The sequence below is a fragment of the Nuphar pumila genome, chromosome 13 (genome assembly GCF_984573655.1).
Source record: "Nuphar pumila chromosome 13, dmNupPumi1.hap1.1, whole genome shotgun sequence".
In the NCBI taxonomy this organism is placed as follows: Eukaryota; Viridiplantae; Streptophyta; class Magnoliopsida; order Nymphaeales; family Nymphaeaceae; genus Nuphar; species Nuphar pumila.
Genome location: NC_143261.1, coordinates 73925146 through 73945517, shown reverse-complemented (window position 1 = coordinate 73945517; position 20372 = coordinate 73925146). Strand labels below are relative to the sequence as shown.

The following is a 20372-nucleotide window of genomic DNA, read 5'->3' as shown; positions in this document are numbered from 1 at the left end:
ATGCAAGGGAGGGGCTGAGCCCCTTCCTTGCGTACCCTTTGGCAGGGATGGGACCAAGCCCCTCCCTGTGCACTCGTTTTGCAGGGGAGGGGTCGAGCCCCCTCCCTGCACCCTCAATTTGGCGGGGGAGGGGCCCAGCCCCTCCCTACGCCTTCTTCTAGTAGGCAGGGGCGTCGCCCCTGCCTCCACTAACTTTGGTAGGCAGGGGTGAAGCCCCCTGCCTCCCTTGTTTTTATTAGGCAGGGGCGTTACCCCTACCTCTCTTTCACGTTGTCAGGCAGGGGCACAACCCTTGCCTACTCTCGCTTTCGGAAGGCAGGGGTGCAGCTCTTGCCTCTGTCCGATTTTTTGGAAGGCAGGGGCGCAACCCCTGCCTCTGTATGAACCATCGTTACGCAGGGGTGCAACCCCCATGCCTCCCCGTTTTTCGCGTTCAGCAGGTTCGCAGGGGCACGATGCCCCTACCTCTGCTTCTTTCACGTCAGGACAACGGCAACGCCCCTGTCCTCTCTACCTTTCTGATTGATATAACATGTTGATGTCTCACTTTTGCAGCTCGTACGATGGATCCCGCTCATGTTCCGCAACCCGAGCCTTCAATCGCTTACACCCGCAGACGCCAGGTATCTCGCAACTCCCCATGGTAGGAGAAGATTGAACAGAGAACTTGGACAATTGAATTGAGTTCAATTAACTAAAAAGGATAATTAAATAAAAATATATACATATATATATATATATATATATATATATATTTATACGAGTACGCATTTAACTCAAGGACGCGGTTTCACGATCCTTGTCCTTTACTTTCTGTCATGTCTTTCGTTTGTCGCCGTGCTTTGCGCCTAGGCTTTGCTTACGCATTCCTGCTTTCAGTCTTTCCTTTGCCGTCACGCTTTGCGCCTAGGCTTTGCGTTTGTACTCCTGCTTACAGTCTTTACTTTGTCGTCACGCTTTGCGCCTAAGCTTCTGCTTTTGCAAATGTTTCGTTACTGCCTTGCCATTGCAGATGGCGCTCAAGTTTTTGCTCATTGCATGTGCTGTAAAGGCATCCTCGTGAAGGATGCAAGGGGCATTTACCGCTCTCCCTCTTGCGATTGGAGTTGAGTCAAGAGCTTAACGATACATCCTCATCTAAGGAGAGGGATCCCTAGCAAGGGATCCTGGCTTTTCAAGTGAGCAGTCCTACAAAGTAGACTTGAGAATTTAGGGAGCTGCGCAAAAGCATCATAGACTGACCAAATCGAAGTATTTGAATGGATGTGATTGACTGGTTTTGTTCGTCTATCCGACATATCTCAGGTAACCCCGAATTAGGGCTTGAGCGAACTTCTTAGCGAGGGTTCTGTTGAGAAACCCGTATCCCGTTTATCGAGGCCAGTATCGAGTCATGCGAGGCATGTAGATACCACGATAGCGGATGAGATTCTAGAAAATCGCATGCCAAATGTTGGCACAAGTTGTTGGCTGTTTCAAAAGATAAATAATGTCAAAAGTAAAGTTTGAGAAACATTATATCTTTGCGAAACACTTCTGTTGAGGTTCTTATTGAGGAACTATATCTCTTTCATCCTAGAGTACTTGTAGTCGTGCACTGCACACTAGTACTGTGATGATCGGATGAGACAGTCGTGCGACCTCGAACAGTGCTAAATGCACAATGCTGTAAACACATAAGAATGAGATCGCCTTCACAGGCAAGATGCTCGAGTGACTGAAAGACCACAACATGTAGAATGGGTCGTTAGTTAAAGCAACTCCTAACGCACCCATTCGCCTTTTGGTTTCTATCAAGGGAGAGAATGAACCGATACAAAAAACTCCAATGGACAGGTTGTTAACAACCACCCCACGGGCAATGATCCGGCCTCCCCAGTCATTGGAGTTAGGGGAAGGGACTACTAGACTTTATCCTAGGTGGTAGATCCCATGGACTTCTGCAGAAGTTGGATACATCCATTGCCAAGTAACTGCCTGTGTGGAATCCTCTCTTGGCTGAAAGTCGTCCCCTTAGGAGCGGACTCAACTAGCTATTCGGGTTATTGAAGATACATAGAATAACAGACGCCCGAATTAGGCTTAGTTTCTATGATTCGTCTGCGCGTACCCGCAGACCAGTAATATCGAAACATAAGTCTGTTCACACTGCTTGATGGGTCATAAGACTTGTTGAGAATAGGTGGTTTTAAGTAGAGTTATCTTTCATTAAGGTGATTTTTGTAATTTAGTTCTTTATAATGGGGCAGTATTGTAATTAGGTCTTTAAGCCTCTCTCTATTTAACATAGAGAGAGACCCTAATCGTATTATGAGTTCTGAGTTTTTTCTTTGCAGCCGTCTCTCTCTCTTCTCTCTCTCTTCTCTCTCTCTCTCTTCTCTATTTCTAGGGTTCAGGCCATCGTCTACATGGTATCAGAGCAGTACCGATCGTGGGAGTGTGATCGAGCGTGATCGTGATAGCGTGATCGTGGGAGCGTGATCGAGTCTGATCAAGGCTCGATCGATCGTGGAGGCCATCAGATCGTGGAGGCCACCAGATCTGTCAACAGATCTAATGAGTAAAAGGAAAAATACCTAATCAGGTCAGCGATAAATTTTTTTTTCTGGATATGTTGACAGATCTGATCACGCAGTTGGTCGTGGATGCTTGCTGTGAGTTCGCAGCTTCTTGTCGTGGATGCTTGCTGTGAGTTCGCAGCTTCTTGTTTTTATCATTTCATGACTGCCTACTGTCTCGGTTTCGTGGCTACCTGTTGGGAGTTGATTGCTGTTGGTATAATATACACTGAACATGTTGTGAGATATTGCTATAGTTGCTGTTGGGAGTCTGATTACTGTTGGTGATTTTACATATGGTTGGGGGCTTGTTTTGTGTATCTTGATATCGTGGTTGTGTGGAGTTTGATTGGTGATATCGTGGCTGTGTGGAGTTTGATTGGTGCTGGTACTTCCTGCTTATTTTTTTTTCCCTCCAGCAATCCAACTCTTAGTGGTGTTGCTCGGGAAAAATTAATGACGTATTGTCAAACTGTATATGTCTGGGGAGCTGCCCCTGTTATGAAATTTTTTTCTGCATATGCAGAAGTCGTGTTAGCTGTGAATCACTGAAGTGCTGAATTATCTGTCTGCTTGTGGGCTGCTGCTCACTACTGTAGTGGGGTTTTTTTTTTATTGTTGTTCGTAAGTGAACAACTGCCAGTTGGAATATCAGTTGGCGTGTGGGTGTAACACGCGGGGTTTTTTTTTGGATAGTGTGGAGACTGTTCAGTTTTTTTTCCCTGCAGTATGGTTGAAACTTCGAAAGGTGATTCAAAATTGGAACAGATGGGAGAATATAAGGCATTTGCCAATCCCTTTTCGTACGGCTCGTCTGTGAGGTTAAATGAAACCAACTATGCCAGGTGGTCCAGAACATTTATGATGTCGGTATCTAGACATCATAGAAAACATATCTTGTTGGAAGATGGACCCACTGAAAAGGTGGGAAAATATGTTACTTGGGATGAAGATAATGACATAGTCATGTCATGGATTATGAATAGTGTCGAACCCCATATTGCAGATGGTTTAATTTATTATAATACCGCCAAACAGATGTGGGACAATCTTCGAGATACATACTCACAAGAAACTAATGTGAGTCGTATCCTACAAGTCGAACAGGAAATATACAATTCACAGCAGGGAGATCAAACCTTGGCCCAGTACTATGCCTCCGTAAAAGCTGCTTTTGAAAGACTTAATGCTCACAGACCTCTCTGTTGTTCGAAACAAAAGGATCATCAAGAACAAACTATGGTTGCTAGGTTTCTTACAGGTTTATCTTCAGAATTTTCTGTTGCAAAAGTCCAAATGTTGACTAGGTCGGATGTGCCTACTCTTGCTGAGGCATATAACCGTCTAAGCATACTTGCTATATCTCTTCCACATTCTCAGCCTGTGACTCAGTCTTCTGCCTTAGTTGTCTCATCTGGTTATGGACGTGGAAATCTTCAGAACATCAGAGGACGAGGTCGCGGCCGAGGTGTGTGAGGCAGAGGAAAGCTTCAATGTACATTCTGTGGAAAATCTGGACATTTAGAAGATCGTTGCTGGGATAAGCATGGCCGACCAACCTCATCTTCATCAAAGTCATATACTCCTAGGGCTAATACTACTTCTCTCGAGGCAACAAAGGCACAAGACAATATTTCTGCAAGTGAAAGTAGTATAACCCTCAGTCGTGCTGAATATGATGAGCTGATAGCTCTTCGTCCTTTGAGCTCTACCTCTCCTGTTGCTGGTGTTGCCTATTCAACCGGAAATCTTCTTCATCCGACTGACAGTAAGTGGATTATTGATTCTGGTGCATCCAGGCATTTGTGTGGAAATTCACTTGTTTTTTCAGATCTGAAGGATATTAAGGCTCAGCTTGGAGTCTCATTAGCCGATGGGAGTACCTCCCCGGTTGTTGGTCAGGGAAATATTTCTATATCCTCCTCATTACAGTTAAAAAATGCTCTTCATGCCCCAAAATTTCCTCAGAGTTTACTTTCTGTGAGTTGTCTTGTAAAAGAACAAAACTGTAGAGTAATATTTGATCCAATGGGTTGTCATTTTCAGGATTTGCTGACGGGGAAGAAGATTGGTGGCGGCTATGAAGAAAATGGAATCTACTACTTACATCATCCAATGGGTACTGTGCATGCAGCAGTGGACCATTCATTTAGTCCTGTTCAGTGGCATCGTCGTCTTGGTCATCCTTCATTGTCAAAGCTTCGTTCGGTCTTTCCTCAGATTCCCTCCACCACATCATTTCAGTGTGAAGCATGTCAGCTGGGCAAGCATCATCGAAGTTCGTTCCCTTCGAGTCAGAGTCAGTCTAGTAATAAAGTCTTTGAACTTCTTCATGCAGATGTATGGGGTCCTAGTAAGATTCCTACTAGGACTCAGTGTCGATACTATCTAGTTATTGTTGATGATTTCTCTAAGTTATCATGGGTGTTTTTAATAAAGGAACGATCTGATGTTCCAAATATTATCAAATCTTTAATTCTTGAAATAAAGACTCAGTTTGAATCGAGTGTCAAGATTGTTCGCACTGATAATGCTCTCGAGTTTAAATCAAAAAGTCTGTTACAATTTTACCATGATAGTGGCATCCAACCCCAAACTTCCTGTGCCTATTCATCTCAACAAAATGGGGTGGCTGAGCGAAAACATCGTCACCTACTTGATATTGCCAGGACCATTATGATCCAATCAAATGTTCCTGCGTTATACTGGGGAGATGCAATTACAACTGCTTGCTATCTGATCAACCGCATGCCTTCCTCTTCTGTGGGTGATCAAATTCCAATTCATATCCTAAAACCCAATACCCCTCTTTTCTCCCTCTCGCCCAAAGTGTTTGGATGTGTTTGCTTTGTACACAAACTTGGCCCTGACCGTGATAAATTAGCTGCTCAAGCTACAAAGTGCATATTTATAGGTTATCCCAAAAATCAAAAGGGATATCGATGTTATGATCCTATTTCTCGCCGAGAGTATGTCAGTACGGATGTGTCTTTCTTGGAATCCACTCCATATTACTCTAATACTGGTTCCCCGCTGCAGGTTGATCCAGCTGAGTCTTGCCCATTACCTATACCCCCTTTTCCCTTGGAATCCGTGCCCTCATTCCCGAACCACACTTCATCCTCTTCCAGATTTCATAATCCTCCATTGGTATATGTGCGTAGAGATCCACCTCCTCAAGTGCCTCCATCTTCTTCCCCTGAGGTAAGGTCTACTGACAATAATGATCTTCATGATGATGATAACAGGCCGATTGCTCTACGAAAGGGGACACGACAATGTACTTTATATCCCATGTCTCGTTTTGTCTCTGAAGCCCGAATTGGAAATCAGATGAAATCTTTTATTTCAGCTTTATCTGCTGAAGTTATTCCTCGGAACTATCAGCAGGCCGAGATTCATACTCACTGGAAGAGGGCTATGCAAGAAGAAATGGATGCCTTACTATCTCAGCATACTTGGGACCTAGTTGATTCCCCTGCAGATGCTGACATTGTTGGATGCAAATGGGTATATACGATAAAGTACAAATCTGATGGTTCCATTGAACGGTACAAGGCCAGATTAGTAGCCAAAGGGTATACTCAGACATATGGTATTGATTTCTTTGAAACTTTTTCTCCTGTTGCACGAATGGGTACCATTCGTCTTGTTCTCTCAGTAGCTGTGCAGCATGGTTGGAGCCTGTCTCAATTAGATGTGAAAAATGCATTTCTATATGGGGACCTATCTGAAACTGTTTACATGCAACAACCTCCAGGATTCGAGGTTGAGGGGGAGTGTCAGAAGGTGTGTAGATTAAAAAAGGCAATTTATGGCTTGAAACAAAGTCCTCGTGCATGGTTTCAGAAGTTGTTTGAAGTAATGTCAGGTTTTGGCTTTAATAGGTCAGCAGCAGATCATACACTATTCATAAAGAAAACTAGCTCTGGCATAGTTGTTATGGTGGTATATGTGGATGACATCATTCTTACAGGTGATGATGTGAAAGCTATTGAAGCCACAAATGCTCATCTTCACAAATACTTTGTTACAAAAGACCTTGGTTCACTCAGGTATTTTCTGGGTATAGAAGTTGCCAGGAGCCGTGAAGGGATGGTTTTGTCTCAACGAAAGTATGTTCTTGACTTATTAAAGGAAACAGGAATGTTGGGAGCTAAACCAGCAAATATTCCCATGGACCATAAAGTTCAGTTGTTTGAAGAAGGGTCAAAACTGGTTGATAGCAAAAGCTATCGCTCCCTAGTTGGGAAACTACTGTATGTAACTGTGACCAGGCCAGATATTGCTTTAGCTGTGAGTAAAGTCAGTCAGTTTATGGACAAACCTACTGAGGTACACTGGAATGCAGCTATTATGATTCTCAGATATCTAAAATCTTCTCCTGGAAAGGGGTTATTGTTCAAGAAAGGTGGACCTCTGGATATAGTGGCCTATTCTGATGCTGACTATGCAGGATCTGTAGTAGATAGAAAATCTACCACAGGATTTTGTGTGTTCCTGGGAGACAACTTAATCTCTTGGAGAAGTAAGAAGCAAAATGTGGTTTTGAGGTCTAGTGCAGAATCAGAATATCGGGCTATGGCCCAAACAGCTGCTGAATTGATGTGGGTTCGTACTGTGCTTCTTGATCTCCAGGTGAAGGTTTCTTCTCCCATGACCATGATGTGCGATAACAAAGCTGCAACATATATAGCGAACAATCCTGTATTTCATGAGAGAACAAAGCACATTGAGGTTGATTGCCACTATGTAAGGGATATGGTTCAAGCGGGTCATATCACTACCCAATATCTAAAGTCGGAAGACCAAGTTGCAGATATGTTCACAAAACCTCTTGCCAGACCAAATTTTTCAAAATGTTATGACAAGCTGAGCATGATCGATATCTATGCTCCAGCTTGAGGGGGAGTGTTGAGAATAGGTGGTTTTAAGTAGAGTTATCTTTCATTAAGGTGCTTTTTGTAATTTAGTTCTTTATAATGGGGCAGTATTGTAATTAGGTCTTTAAGCCTCTCTCTATTTAACATAGAGAGAGGCCCTAATCGTATTATGAGTTCTGAGTTTTTTCTTTGCAGCCGTCTCTCTCTCTTCTCTCTCTTTCTCTCTTCTCTCTCTCTCTCTTCTCTCTCTCTCTTCTCTATTTCTAGGGTTCAGGCCATCGTCTACAAGACTTTCGTGTGTTTTGGGTACGTATTTTTTGTCAAGTAAAAGCTTATCGATGAAATTACGTATGACTTTGGTGGCTCTGAGTTTCTTATGATTATGATGCTTATGCAGGTAAATGACATGTCACGCCTATAAATGATTAGTTCTGACTTATTAGGTGGATGACATATCATGCTGACAAATGATTAGTTAGACCATTTAGGTGAATGACACCTCACGACTACAAACAGTTAGTTTTTGAATGATACGTCACTCCTATATAGTTGTATTGCAGAAGATTGCATTATGATTGTTTGTGTGAATACATCATACCTGTATAACATGATTGATATGTATCATGAATATTTGATTAAAATGTCTTGAAGATATGTGCGTGAGTTACACGCTAGAAAGGTCGAATGCGATGTGCTTTGAGATTAGAATTGTGAATGCATATGATGATGCAATGATATGAATATTTGCACATATAAATTGAATCTTATGTAAATTTATTGAACTACGTAGGAGTTACGTATGTTGAAGTTTAGTTGATTCATAATATATTATGTGTGTGTTCTCATATGTATAGAACTCATGTTTTGATTTCTCATGCTTTGAGGTCCTATTTGAGGAATGCAATGTTCCTTGTGGCAATGATGCGATGCGTGGTGTAATATGCTTTTATATGATGTGATTAAAATGCCACGTGATAGGAAATGTTGAAAGCATGCGATAAATGTTCATGGTTCATGGAACCTTATTGGAGGAATGTGTGATCTTGTGATTTGTTTTTACCATGTGAAGTGATACGATGCATATTGTTGATATACATGTTTGTTCCTATATTGGTGGCTACTGACCCTAAGAGTGGTCAATTGTTCAGAGCAGTCGATTGTATTGATGCATGTATCACTGAGTATGGTATCTGTTGAGGACCTGATCTCCAAGGGATTATCTGCGAGGGTGTGTATGATCAAGATTAGGTGACCCAGTTAGAGTAATAGATCTCTGTGAGGATGTACACTGTCCAAGAGCGGGTAGCCGCAAAGACGGCAAACTTCTATGAGGAAGTGTATGGTCCAAGACCAGGTATACCATCTAGGGCGGTAATTTCTTGTGAGGTTGTACATTTCTCAGACCAGGTGATCCGATGTTGATCTTATTAATTATAATAGTGGCTATCGACCCTGAGAGCGGTCATTTGTGTTGATGCGTGTATCATAATAAATTTTATTGAATATGACATTTGTTGAGGACCGGGTTCCCAAAGGATTTTTTGTGAAGGTATGTATGATCAAGATCTGGTAATCGGTTAGAGCGGTAGAATCTCTGTGAGGAAGTACACTGTCCAAGAGCGGGTAACCGCAAAGACGGTGAAATCCTGTGAGGAAGTGTATTGTCCAAGACCAGGTATACCATGTAGGGCGGTAATTCCTTGTGAGGCCGTACATTTTCTAGACCAGGCGATCCGACGTGAAACTTGTGAATTTTGATTACCATAAAAAGTTATGGTGAGCTGTGATGATCTTTTGAGATTGATTGAAATAGCCAGTTATGAATCTATAGATTTGACTTTCTGTTTTAGCATGATTATATGTTGTACCCAGATGTGAGAATCAGATCTTTATTGATTTTAGATCATGTTTTGGACCTTCTATGGAAGGGTGGGTTTTTCTGAGAAAGTATGACGCCTTAAGCGAGTCATAACAGGTGACAGATGGCCGCGTAAGGCCTTGAGAGATTGAAATAAATTAAGGTTGTTCAGGACAAAGAGTTTGTTAGAAATAGTGAGAGTGACAAACGATGACCTGATAATGATTAAATACAGAGACCCCGTTCAAGAAACGAAAACAAGCTAGAGCAATGTCTCATTGTATCTCTTCATCCGTGTCGAATTAAGTAGAAGATAGGATTCTTATAGTCTTCTGCTAAACCCTTTTTATGGCCCTGTATAAACTCTTGCGAAGACAAGTTTAATCACACATATGTTTTGTTTAATTAAGTTTTGAACTGCTTACCTGCTTTGAACTACTTACCTGTTTAACTGCTGATCTGCTTTAAACTGCTTAGCATGCTGAATTAAATGTTCTTAATTCAGTTTTCTTTAGCCTTTCTTGTGCACCTACTAGTTTTTCGTGAAACTAACCCATTCTATGGGTACAAGTGATGATTAAGTACACCACAGGCGATGGCGCGATGACTTTAAGATTTTCTTTTCCTGCTCTTAGCTCGCATCCTGGACGTTTTTGACTTTTGTTACGGATTTTCCTTTGGATATCCGAATTTTGTACTATTTGAAAACTTCTTTAAATGAAAGTGGCTTTTCCAAGTGTTTTGCAAGTAACATGTGTAGTGAGTTTTTGTTCTTTTAGCTAACGTGCCCAAAGTTGTCACCTTGCCTTTCTAAATTCAACAAAAGAATTATCTTCCGCTGATTACATAAACAAACTCTGAAAGGAAAAAGATTTTTTTCTAGTCTCTTGCCTGTTTTCTGAAAGGTTCGCAAGTTTTAAATTTTGGGACGTTACAGATTGGTATCAGAGCTAAGGGAAGCAAGGATTCTTGACCATTGAGCATCTGCATCGCGCTGTAAGTATACAATTTCTCTTGTTTTGTAGCTGTATTTTGCATTGTTAAGCTAAGTGGCTTGACACGTTCTGCTTATGTACCAACATTACAGGGTTTTTGTAAACTACTCATGTTACACATGAATAGTACGAATGTTTTTGACTTCTATCTCGAGCTTCCTGAAATTTCTGATTTTTGTTATCCCTTTACTTCAAGGATGGTAAGAAACTCAAACGAAGATTTTGCTGACGAATGGTCAGAACAACTGGGTTTCGTGATGGATTTTCTAAGTACCCTGACTTGTATTTTGATCAATGAATATAATAGAAATTTCGCGGATGAAATTGTTTTAAGGAGGGTAGGATGTAAAACCCACAAAATAATAATAAAAAATTATTTGGACCTTGGCCGGATCCGGACCCAGACTCGACCTGGATCCGTTAGGTGTTAGCTGACTGCGTGCTTATAAAAGCACGCAGCGACAAGGGGGGAGGTTTCTCGAAACCTCCTTCCCCTCTGTTCTCCCATTCTCTCTCTCTCTCTCTCTGCACCCTTGATTTCCTCTCGCTGAACTCTTGAACTCAACGAATTCTATGCCGCGATGTGAGATGTTAAAAAATAGCAAGTAGAACATGCGTGAGGTTGATGATGTGAACCTAATGCTAAAGCACATAAGAAGCACAGGGGATATTACAAGGGTGTTTTATCGATAGGACAGATACTCCACATTATAACTTATTTATCTAAAAACTTTAGCCAAGATCTTTATTGACACACTAGTACGACCTTGATTTATTTCAGATAATCTCACCTGGCTTCTGATTTCTCTGTTTACAGGTGAAGATTTAACACCCACCAGGAAGTGATCGGTATGAATGGTGTTGATCAGCTTGATGATACAAATAAACTACTAGGGTAACCAGAAATTCAAATGAAACAATGTAATAAACTAAGTGAGAGAAAGCACCACAAAACGCAATGAAGCAAAGGATGATTAAATGGGGAAATCCAATAGACCATGAAATGCAAAGACGAGGAACAAAGGTATTCCACAAAACATTTAAACAAAAGGCAGAAGGAAAACATCGAATAAAGATCAAATAAAAGTAAAAGAAATGACCAAAACAGATTAGCAGAGGGAAGCATGAACAAAGATAGATTCAAATAAGATACAAGAGACCATCAGATTATTAAATACTCATTTAGATTCATATAAACTGAAGAAACCCAAGATAAATTGCAAACAAAAGACAAGAACGAAAGGGAAGACAAAACAAAGCCAAGAAACAATGTTGGAACAAAATGATCCCGGTGCTGTCGCCATGGATGGGTCGGTTCTGCTATCATGCGGGTCGATTCTATCCATTTGGCTTTACAATCGGAGAAAAGAAGTGAAGAAACTAGAGAAATCATATGGAGAGATGTTGAAGGTAAAAGAAATGTTTGTAGAAAAAAAAAAGGGGACAATGGTTACTTACCTGTAGATACCTTTGATTTTTTTTTTAGTTGCTTGCAAGGGAAAACACCCGAGAGATGTAGAAGATGCAAAAGGGAAGAAGAAGGAGAAGATGATTGTGAAGAATGCAATGAGGTGAATGGCGTGGATTGTAATGGAGAATGTGAGAGGGTGAAGCTGGATTGTGTTGTATATGGCCACAAAAACATTTTCAACAGCAAAACACAGACAAAACTAGAAAATCGAACAAGGCATGCGTGCAACTAACTGGACAGGAATGACATTGCCTGCCTGAAATCAAACGATTTCAGTGTCGAAGACTGGAAAAGATTCTTATCTGGAGTCCAGAAATCTCCATTATGAGGTAGGAGAATCTGCTGGTTACAAGTTTTTTTTATCTTCACCAGATTTAGGGGAGGGCACCTCTTTCTTCTTCTTGACAAGTTCGAAAAATTCAGCAACTTGGCGAGCATATTTTTGCTTTGCTTCAATATCTATGCTGAAATCAATATTGGGTTTACAGTCTAGAACCAAAGCCGGCACCTTTTGAATGCTAGCATGCATATGGCCTCCTTCCAAATAAAATACACGATCTCTTATATCAGGATGCAAGGAGCTATCCATATGGAGTGACAATTGACTAACTGATAGCACCCCATGATTTCCACTCTGAAAAGGGAACAACCAGCTCTCGTGCCTTTCATGCAAGTCATGCAGATAATCCAGTGATACACCACCTTCTTTTGTCCTTTTCCTCAGCATCATTCGCTTATGGCAGTCGTCAGGACTAACTCTCAGATATATAAAACCATCAGGGATAAGCCTCTGGGGTTCTGCATAGAATGCATCCAAAATATTGAAGTGATCAGGTCCAACATCCCGCCACTTTGAAATAGGCTCCGGAACCACTTCCACAAGATCACACCATTCAAGTGTTTCAATGGCTATCCTTTGAAGGAATGTAGTCTTCCCAACACTTATGTTTCTTTCCCTCGACACAAAATGTTAATCTCTTATTCTGTGCAGATTTCTTGTTGGTATTTGAATTTGTCTCTTTTAACTCTTCATCAACACTCCCTTTTATAAGGAAATTATGCTTTCAGCGTGGTTTCTGTGAATGATCCCTACAGAGCTCTGTAAATATTCAACCATCTTCTGACTAGATTCTCCAAAGAACTTGTCCTTATAGAGTTGCTTGAGATCCGCAACACCTCCAATGCCATTATCCACAAGCTCGGACGCCATCCAAATCAGAAATCAAGATTACAATCGTCAGAGAAACAAAACAGATAATGTAAGCAGATTATCAAAACAAAATCAGAACTCTGATGCAAACAAGAAATTGTGATAATCAAACGTAAAATTAGCTATAGATTGGGATGCAATACAAACAAAATCACAAAAATGCAAAAGGAGAAAAAGAAACGAAAGATATGTTAGAATCTACCATTCCGTTGTTATCACATATCTGTAGATCGATTTCGCTATCAACAAATCGACATTACAGGGGTGCTTGATATGGTTCTTCATTGAGAGTGACTGTTGGGAACTTTGACGTCATCTCTTCTACAACACAATCTACTGCAACCTGCTTGATTGGATCTCCTTTCGTGTCAATATCATCCATCACCACCTTGGGAGGTGGTGCGCGAATCACTGCATACTCGGAGACCACCTTAACCTTCTCATCTATAGTATCTTCATCATATGACCTGCTTTTGAGCTCTTTGCTTTCTTCAGAGGCTTGAATAGCTAGAACAACAGGCATTCCATGCTCAATAGTCAAAATATTCTGGTTAATTACCATACTATCATTTATGTTACTTAGGACATCGCCACTAATCTTCTTTTGTTCAATATTGGAACTCAGAGATGCTTGGCCTTCTGAACTTCCAACAGTGACCCCCCTTAGTCTTCACTTTATTTCGCAGGGGACTCAAAGAAGACCTTGTACCATTCCTCAGGCTGGCAGCTACAGAAGGTTTCTGTTCTGTCAAGTTTACTCACTGGAGAGTGAGAGGTTCAACTTCCAGTGAAATAGAACCAGGCACCTATAAATGACCCAGAAAACTCTTTCTCGACAGATCCGGGCACAAAGCATATTTCAGCAACTACCTAAGTCTTATAGTTACAGTACAGATCCGCTGGTTGGAGCTGGGATTCTTGGTAGATCTGTCGATCTGAACTCATTTCGCAACGGATATGCTGGCTTGGAATTGATTCCCCCCCCCCCCCCCCCCCATAAAAGCCATGGAATTACCCATGTTGAATGTTCAACAAGGTAGATCCATTGATCGAGGGATGCTTAAAGATCCCAACCAATAGCTCACTAATCTCTCACAGTGGATCATCTTGGGAACTTAATGTTCACCACAACTCTGGCAAAATGGGTACCACACTCACCCAATTTCTCAAAAGAGGGAATAAAGCCATTTGTAAAAGATCATGTAATGGGGAATATATGTATGGAAGACGATGGTTCTAAATTGAACCGAAATATAGAAACAACTAGAATTACATATGCGATCATGCAGTTGATGATGAACCAAATTTCAGAAGAGCGAAGAGAAATGGATTCAAACAAAATATTGGAAATAAACAAAGACAATCTTACATAAACCCCAACCCGATAAACAAAATTCCATTTAACCCTATTGAAACAGGAAATCGGCTAGCATGAGCTCAACAGAGGGCTCGTTGGATCAAATAAAAAAGAAAAGAAAGTGAATGAAATGAAACATAATACTATGAATCTGAATGCAAGTAAGAACTTATCGATGAAATGCGTTACAGATAAAAGGGGAGAAACAAAACAAACGAACAAAAACAACAGAAACAAAAAAAAAAAAGAAATCGATGAAGACATTATTGGACCTAACATACGATGGCGTAAACAGATATTAGAAATAAGAAATTCAGAAATAAATTGTAAAAAGGAAAATAAAAAATGTAGGAATGTATACTCTGTTTGTTGTAGCACAGGGATGGGTCGAAATAGCTATGAGCTATTCAAACCCCATCCTTGGTGCGATAATGAGACGATCAACAAGAAAATCAAAGTTTCAGATAGAAACGAGAGGGGAAAAAACTTACAGAGGTGTTCTAGAGACTCTGAATGAAGGAGTAAGGTTCTCCTCTCCTACGGCGGAAATCTTCTGCTATTAAAGAATGAGAGAGATTTGCTTACTCGATTGTTGCAGGGGATGATCGAGCGATTTCCTTCGGGTGATGGAGAGGAGGACTAGAGAGAGAGAGAGGAGAAGAAGGATTGCTGAGGGAAGGGGAAGAAGAAGAAGAAAGAGGGGTAATGAGGGAAGAAGATTGGGGTTCAGAAAAGGCACTGATGCGTGAACATGGAGGGGTGAAAAGCGATGATGCATGAAGAAGGGTGCGGGGGTGAGAAGCGGTCGAGAAGAAGGAAGAAGGAGGATGCTGTGGTGAAGACGGATGGCCTTAGGGTTTTCCTGAGTGTCTTTTTAAGAAGGAGGAAGAAGGTTCGTGAAGAGATCGGTTGAAGATGGGCGGAAGAGAGAAGGAAGGTTGTTGCGGCTGAAGGGCGGATGAGGGGTGCGGCAAGCCGTTGGTGATGGAGGGTCGACAATGAAGGGAAGATCTTGTTGGCGATGGGCGATGGAGATTCTGGTGATGGGCGGATGGAGGCCATGGAGGCTTCGAAAAGGGGGTTTCGCACATGGGGGCCAGAGAGGGTTTTGGCGAGAGAGGGAGAAGGCGCCCTCACCCTCTTTTCCTATGAAGGGTTTTCAAAGAAAACCCTAAAATCCTTTTTACAAAAGAGACCCCCTTTACTCTCGGGTTTTTACAAAGAGGGGGTTTTAAAAACTTGATTTTTAAAAAGGTGTTTAAAAAAAATGATTTTTTTGTTTCTTTTCTATATATTTTTTTTTTATTTTTTTTTGTTTCATTTTCTATATTTTTTGATATTTTTGGAATAAAATCCTAAAATTTACGAAAAAACAAGGATTTAAACTAATATTTTTTTTTGTGTTTTTGAGAAAATATTTACAAAAGAAGGTTTTCAAGGCTATTTTGAGAAAATTTCTCCAAAAATGGGTTTGGGCCCCGGTTTTGAGAAAATATTCGAGTTTTTGAAACTCGAATCGAGAAATACAACGTGATGGATCCAAACGGATGTCGGATGGACTGTCCGAGCTATTTAAAAACTATTTTTGGTATTTTCTGTAATTTTAATTTAAAAGTTGGACAACGAGACTCAGATTTGGATCTGGACAATGGATCCGGATCCGAAATCAAGTCAGACATATAAAATGAATTTAATTTCAGTAAAACTTGAGAAATGAACTGGAATTTAGATTTAAAAGTGACTCAATTGCTCAGAAAATGATATCAGGGGCAAAAAGGGAATATTTTAAAAGATTTTGAAAAATTTGGGGTGTTTACACTAAGCGGTTTATAAAGTGTTTTAAAATCAATTTTATGCTCTTTTATATATGTACTTTATCCTCAAAACCTGGTTTTGTTATTCAAATGAAGTATGCAGAAGTGATTTAAGATCTATTACATTGTATTTTTGAAAATGTCCTTTTCAACTGTTTCTTTTTAAAACCCTCAAAAATACCTAATTATTAAAGTTATAATTAGTGGTTTACTAAACATATAGCTAAAACATGGCATTGTATAAGTTCAAAAATTCCATTTTGTTTTAAGCGGGTAGACAAATGGCTATAGCTTGTGTTCGCCCATTGTCTGCTCAATTGGGGGTCGGCACCTACCTCAATTCTCTCTCTCTCTCTCTCTCTCTCTCTCTCTCTCTATATATATATATATATATATATATAGTTGGTTCCTCCTAGCTGTCCATATGGTGTGAGCGGTGCTGATTTTCAATGTTCCAAGCCATGTTTGATAAATCATACCCCGCAAATGTGTTCAACATGATCTATTTGCTAGCAATCAGACTATTGAATCATGATTCTTTTGACCAAAAAATATGATATGAGCTTTAAATTATAAAAATTTTGAGCCATTGATTTTTTGATCCTTATAAAAGCCCATTCATTAATCAAATGATTCAAAAGTTGATTCTTACTAACTTGGTTGTCAAAGATTCTAGGCAGAGCCTAGGTGGCGAGCCCCTAAAAAGACTAGGCGAGGCCTAGGCGTTACCCCAAATAAAAAATTTAAAAAAAACATACAAAATATGTAAACAAACTACTAAAATTAATAACAAACATGTATACAACATAAAATCAATCAACAATAAGCAATAAACAAATAATATGTTGAACATTGTAAAGCAATTATTTACATAAAAACGGTCAAATAGATAACCTCATACGCTTATAGATTATATATGAATTAAGTACACAGATATGTATATATATACAATTATATATAATATAAACACATAATATTGAAAATTTATAATATATGTTTATGATATGTTAATATATATAATTATATACAATTACACAAAAAACATATATGTGTGTGTAACTGCGCATCAGGCCAAGAGACTACCTCGGCTAGGCTGCCTAGGTGGCACCTAGGCTCCGCCTTTGACAACTAAGCGGAGGGGTGAACGGAAGAAGAAGAAAAAAATAAGGTAAAAAAGAAAAACAAAAGAAGAAAATGAGAGAATAAAAAAAGAGATTTTGGGGCGAGAGGAAGAAGAAAAAGAAAAAAGGAAAGAAAAGAGGCAAAAAATTTATAAAAACATGACAACTATGTACCTATGGCTTAGGCTTGGATAACCTAGGTAAAAAAACAGGACCCTACCGCCTTGACCCATAATCCTAGGTGGTGCAGATGTGATCTACATGGTTATGTAGTAGGAAACTTGTTTCCAGTCATGTAATTATAACAATTAGGTTTTTAAAGGGGTCCAAAAATCAACGGCTCACAATGTGCCAAAATTTCATAACTCAAAAGATCACATTTTTATATCAGAAAAGAATGATCTAAGGCCGGATCTTTAGCAAACAAACCATGCTGAACACATCTGTGGTTAGATGAAGTTGATGCAACTTACACTAATGATTTCTAACTCATTAGTTCCTTACCTTCATTAATAGCAAATATTTTCTTATACCTATACCTATATATATATATATATATATATATATATATATATATATATATAGAGAGAGAGAGAGAGAGAGAGAGAGAGAGAGAGTCCTTGCTACTATCCATGCAGTGTGGATAGTGCTGATTTTCAATGTTCTAAGTCATGTTTTGCGAACCAAACCTCACATATGCATTCATGTTTTATTTGCCAAAGAATTCATTTTTTGGATCATATTTTTTTGATAAAAAATAAAATTTTATGAGCTTTAAAATTTATGAAAATTTTGTGTGATTGATTTTTGAGACCTTATAAAAACCTGCTCAAGGATGATCCAAAAGTCAATTCCTACTAAACAAACCATGCAGATCACATCTGTAAGGTCAGATTAGTGAAAAAGAATAAAAAAATGAAATAATTGAGAAATCAAAACCATTCTTTCCCTTGGAACCGATCACTATATATGAAATAAAGACTGCTTGCCGATCCATCTATAAGAGCTTAACCAGTGGGTGGGAATGGAGGTAACTCAACCAACCAGAGTTGTTAAGCTCTCCGTTCAAGAAAAATAAATGTTTTTTTCATTTAGGCAAAATTCCATTTAAGGACCAAGCTTTGGCCTCAGATTTCAGAAAAGGGCCCCACTTTTCTGAAATTTCCGATATGGGCCGCTGGTTTCCTGGAAGCTGTCAAATAGAGACCCCAGTTTAACATACATCATCTCAAGAAGCATGATTTTTTTCATTTCCCATATTGTCCTTTGGAATTAAAAAATGCTTGTTTATCCTCAGGAGAGAAGAGTGAACATTTTGAGGATTTGATTATAAATGCTATTATTGTAATTATAGATAGGTCTTTGTTTGTCAGTTTACATAAAACCAGAAGTCCATATCAAGGAATTCAGAATAATTTTTCAAGATAGGGACAAAAAGTTGACCTCTAAATGGATTTTTCCCTTTTCTTTTAATTAAATCTATGCCTTTGACACTAAATTACTGTATACTGAATCTTTCATGTTGTAGGATGCAGGCACAAAACATTTTGACCTTTTGTGCTGTCCGGTTTACTTCAGAAGTTTTGCTCGCGAAGTGATTTGTCATGACATTCTAATGTTGAACCATAATACGTGCAGACACCTCTGCTCTGGTCTCATGGGATGACTGACAAAACAGTGGTTTTTGAAGCTGGTCAGGCTGGTCCACTATTTTTACAAGCCGCTGGCATCGGTAGCTGTGAGTTCAAGGTACGTTGCTTTTCAAATCTCCTCAATAATTTAATTGTGCCACTCACGGCTAAAATTGTTCTTGATTTTGTTTTCTTAGGCCTATCCTGATCTTGGCCATTCCATTAGTACGGAGGAACTGATATCCCTCGAATCATGGATCAAAACCCGCTTGAAGTCTTCTGCCTAGACACTGTTACCACGTGATTGATAGGCTAGCATTTTTTTAATATTAAAACTAAATAAAGAAAATCTGCAAAAGAAGTTTGCCACCATAGTACTTTTGGAAAGCTCATCATAAGCATTTGGTAGAACTTGTCTCACTAAGATTAATTTAAGGCATTCACCAAGCAATTATGGTAGTGCAGTAACATGGGGGAATGCGTGGTGTCCTGCAAAACATTCCTTTTTTTTTTTTAATTTTCAAGATGTTAATGTTTATTACTTCAAAATGAAAAGCGGAAGACACCATAATAAATTGGAAAATGAAAAGTGATTTTATTACATAAATAATGTAAAAAATAAATGATGGGTAAGCAATGTAAAGAAATGATGATTTTATTTTTTTGAGATAGTAGAGACCAAGAAATTTCATTGAATTTGATTCCACAATACAACCCCAAACAAGAATCAATTGACATATATTTTTAAGATATTATAAAATTTTAAAAACCTTTTAATCTCAAATTTTGTAAAAGGCCCGAATATTTGAAACATGATTTTTAAGATATTAGAAACCTTTTAATACCAAATTTTGTAAAAGACTAATATTTGGTGCTATTGAAGGCAGGAAACTATAGGGAACTATTGAGCTGGAGATCATAGTTTTTATATTTCTTTTATAGATTAAACTCTATGGATGGGATCTACACGTTTTGTTTGGCAAGAATTTTGAATCATATGATTGCAACACATAATCTGTTTTCCCAAGGGCTTCATAAATTGATGGTCTACAATGCATTAAAATTTCATAGTTCAAAAAATCATATTTTTGGATTGATATATAAATGATCCAAGGTTTGATCTTTAGAAAACAAACCATCGACAACACATTTGTGGTCATATTGAGTCGATAAAGCTTGAACCTATGGTTTTAATGTAAAGCTCATGAATTTTTTAGATTTTTTTTTTAACAATAAGGGATTATTCTTGGTATTTTATAATAAATTCATTAATATTTATTAATTGATGAACTTTCGAACATTTATCAAGTTATTTAACTTATACTAGTTTTTCAGACACTTTTAGAGTTGGATCTTGGTAGAAAATCCACATAGATCGACATCCATGAAATTCAATTTTGAGGGTACTTTTGATACTCATCACTTAATCTTTGGGTTTACTATGTGCGGATCCAATATGAATCTGAGCTTATAA

The 20372-nt window shown here is 39.1% G+C and overlaps 1 protein-coding gene and 1 pseudogene across 2 annotated transcripts in view; one reads left to right on the top strand and one right to left on the bottom strand.

Moving 5' to 3' along the window:
- The window catches only part of LOC149818712 (putative carboxylesterase Os04g0669500), an 88247-nt gene extending 68898 nt beyond the window's left edge, over positions 1 to 19349 (top strand). Inside the window, exons 5-6 of one of the 2 annotated variants that reach the window (XR_016427352.1) lie at positions 18796 to 19016; positions 19096 to 19349. Coding sequence is in view for 1 of the 2 variants with exons in the window: in XM_089985502.1 (XP_089841628.1) it covers positions 18906 to 19016; positions 19096 to 19185 (201 nt within the window). In the remaining variant the exon portion in view is untranslated. The remainder of the gene's footprint in view (positions 1 to 18795; positions 19017 to 19095) is intronic. The other variant, XM_089985502.1, reaches the window with a different exon arrangement.
- LOC149818713 (uncharacterized) lies at positions 11749 to 12975 on the bottom strand (annotated as a pseudogene).
- Positions 19350 to 20372: the final 1023 nt, after the last annotated feature.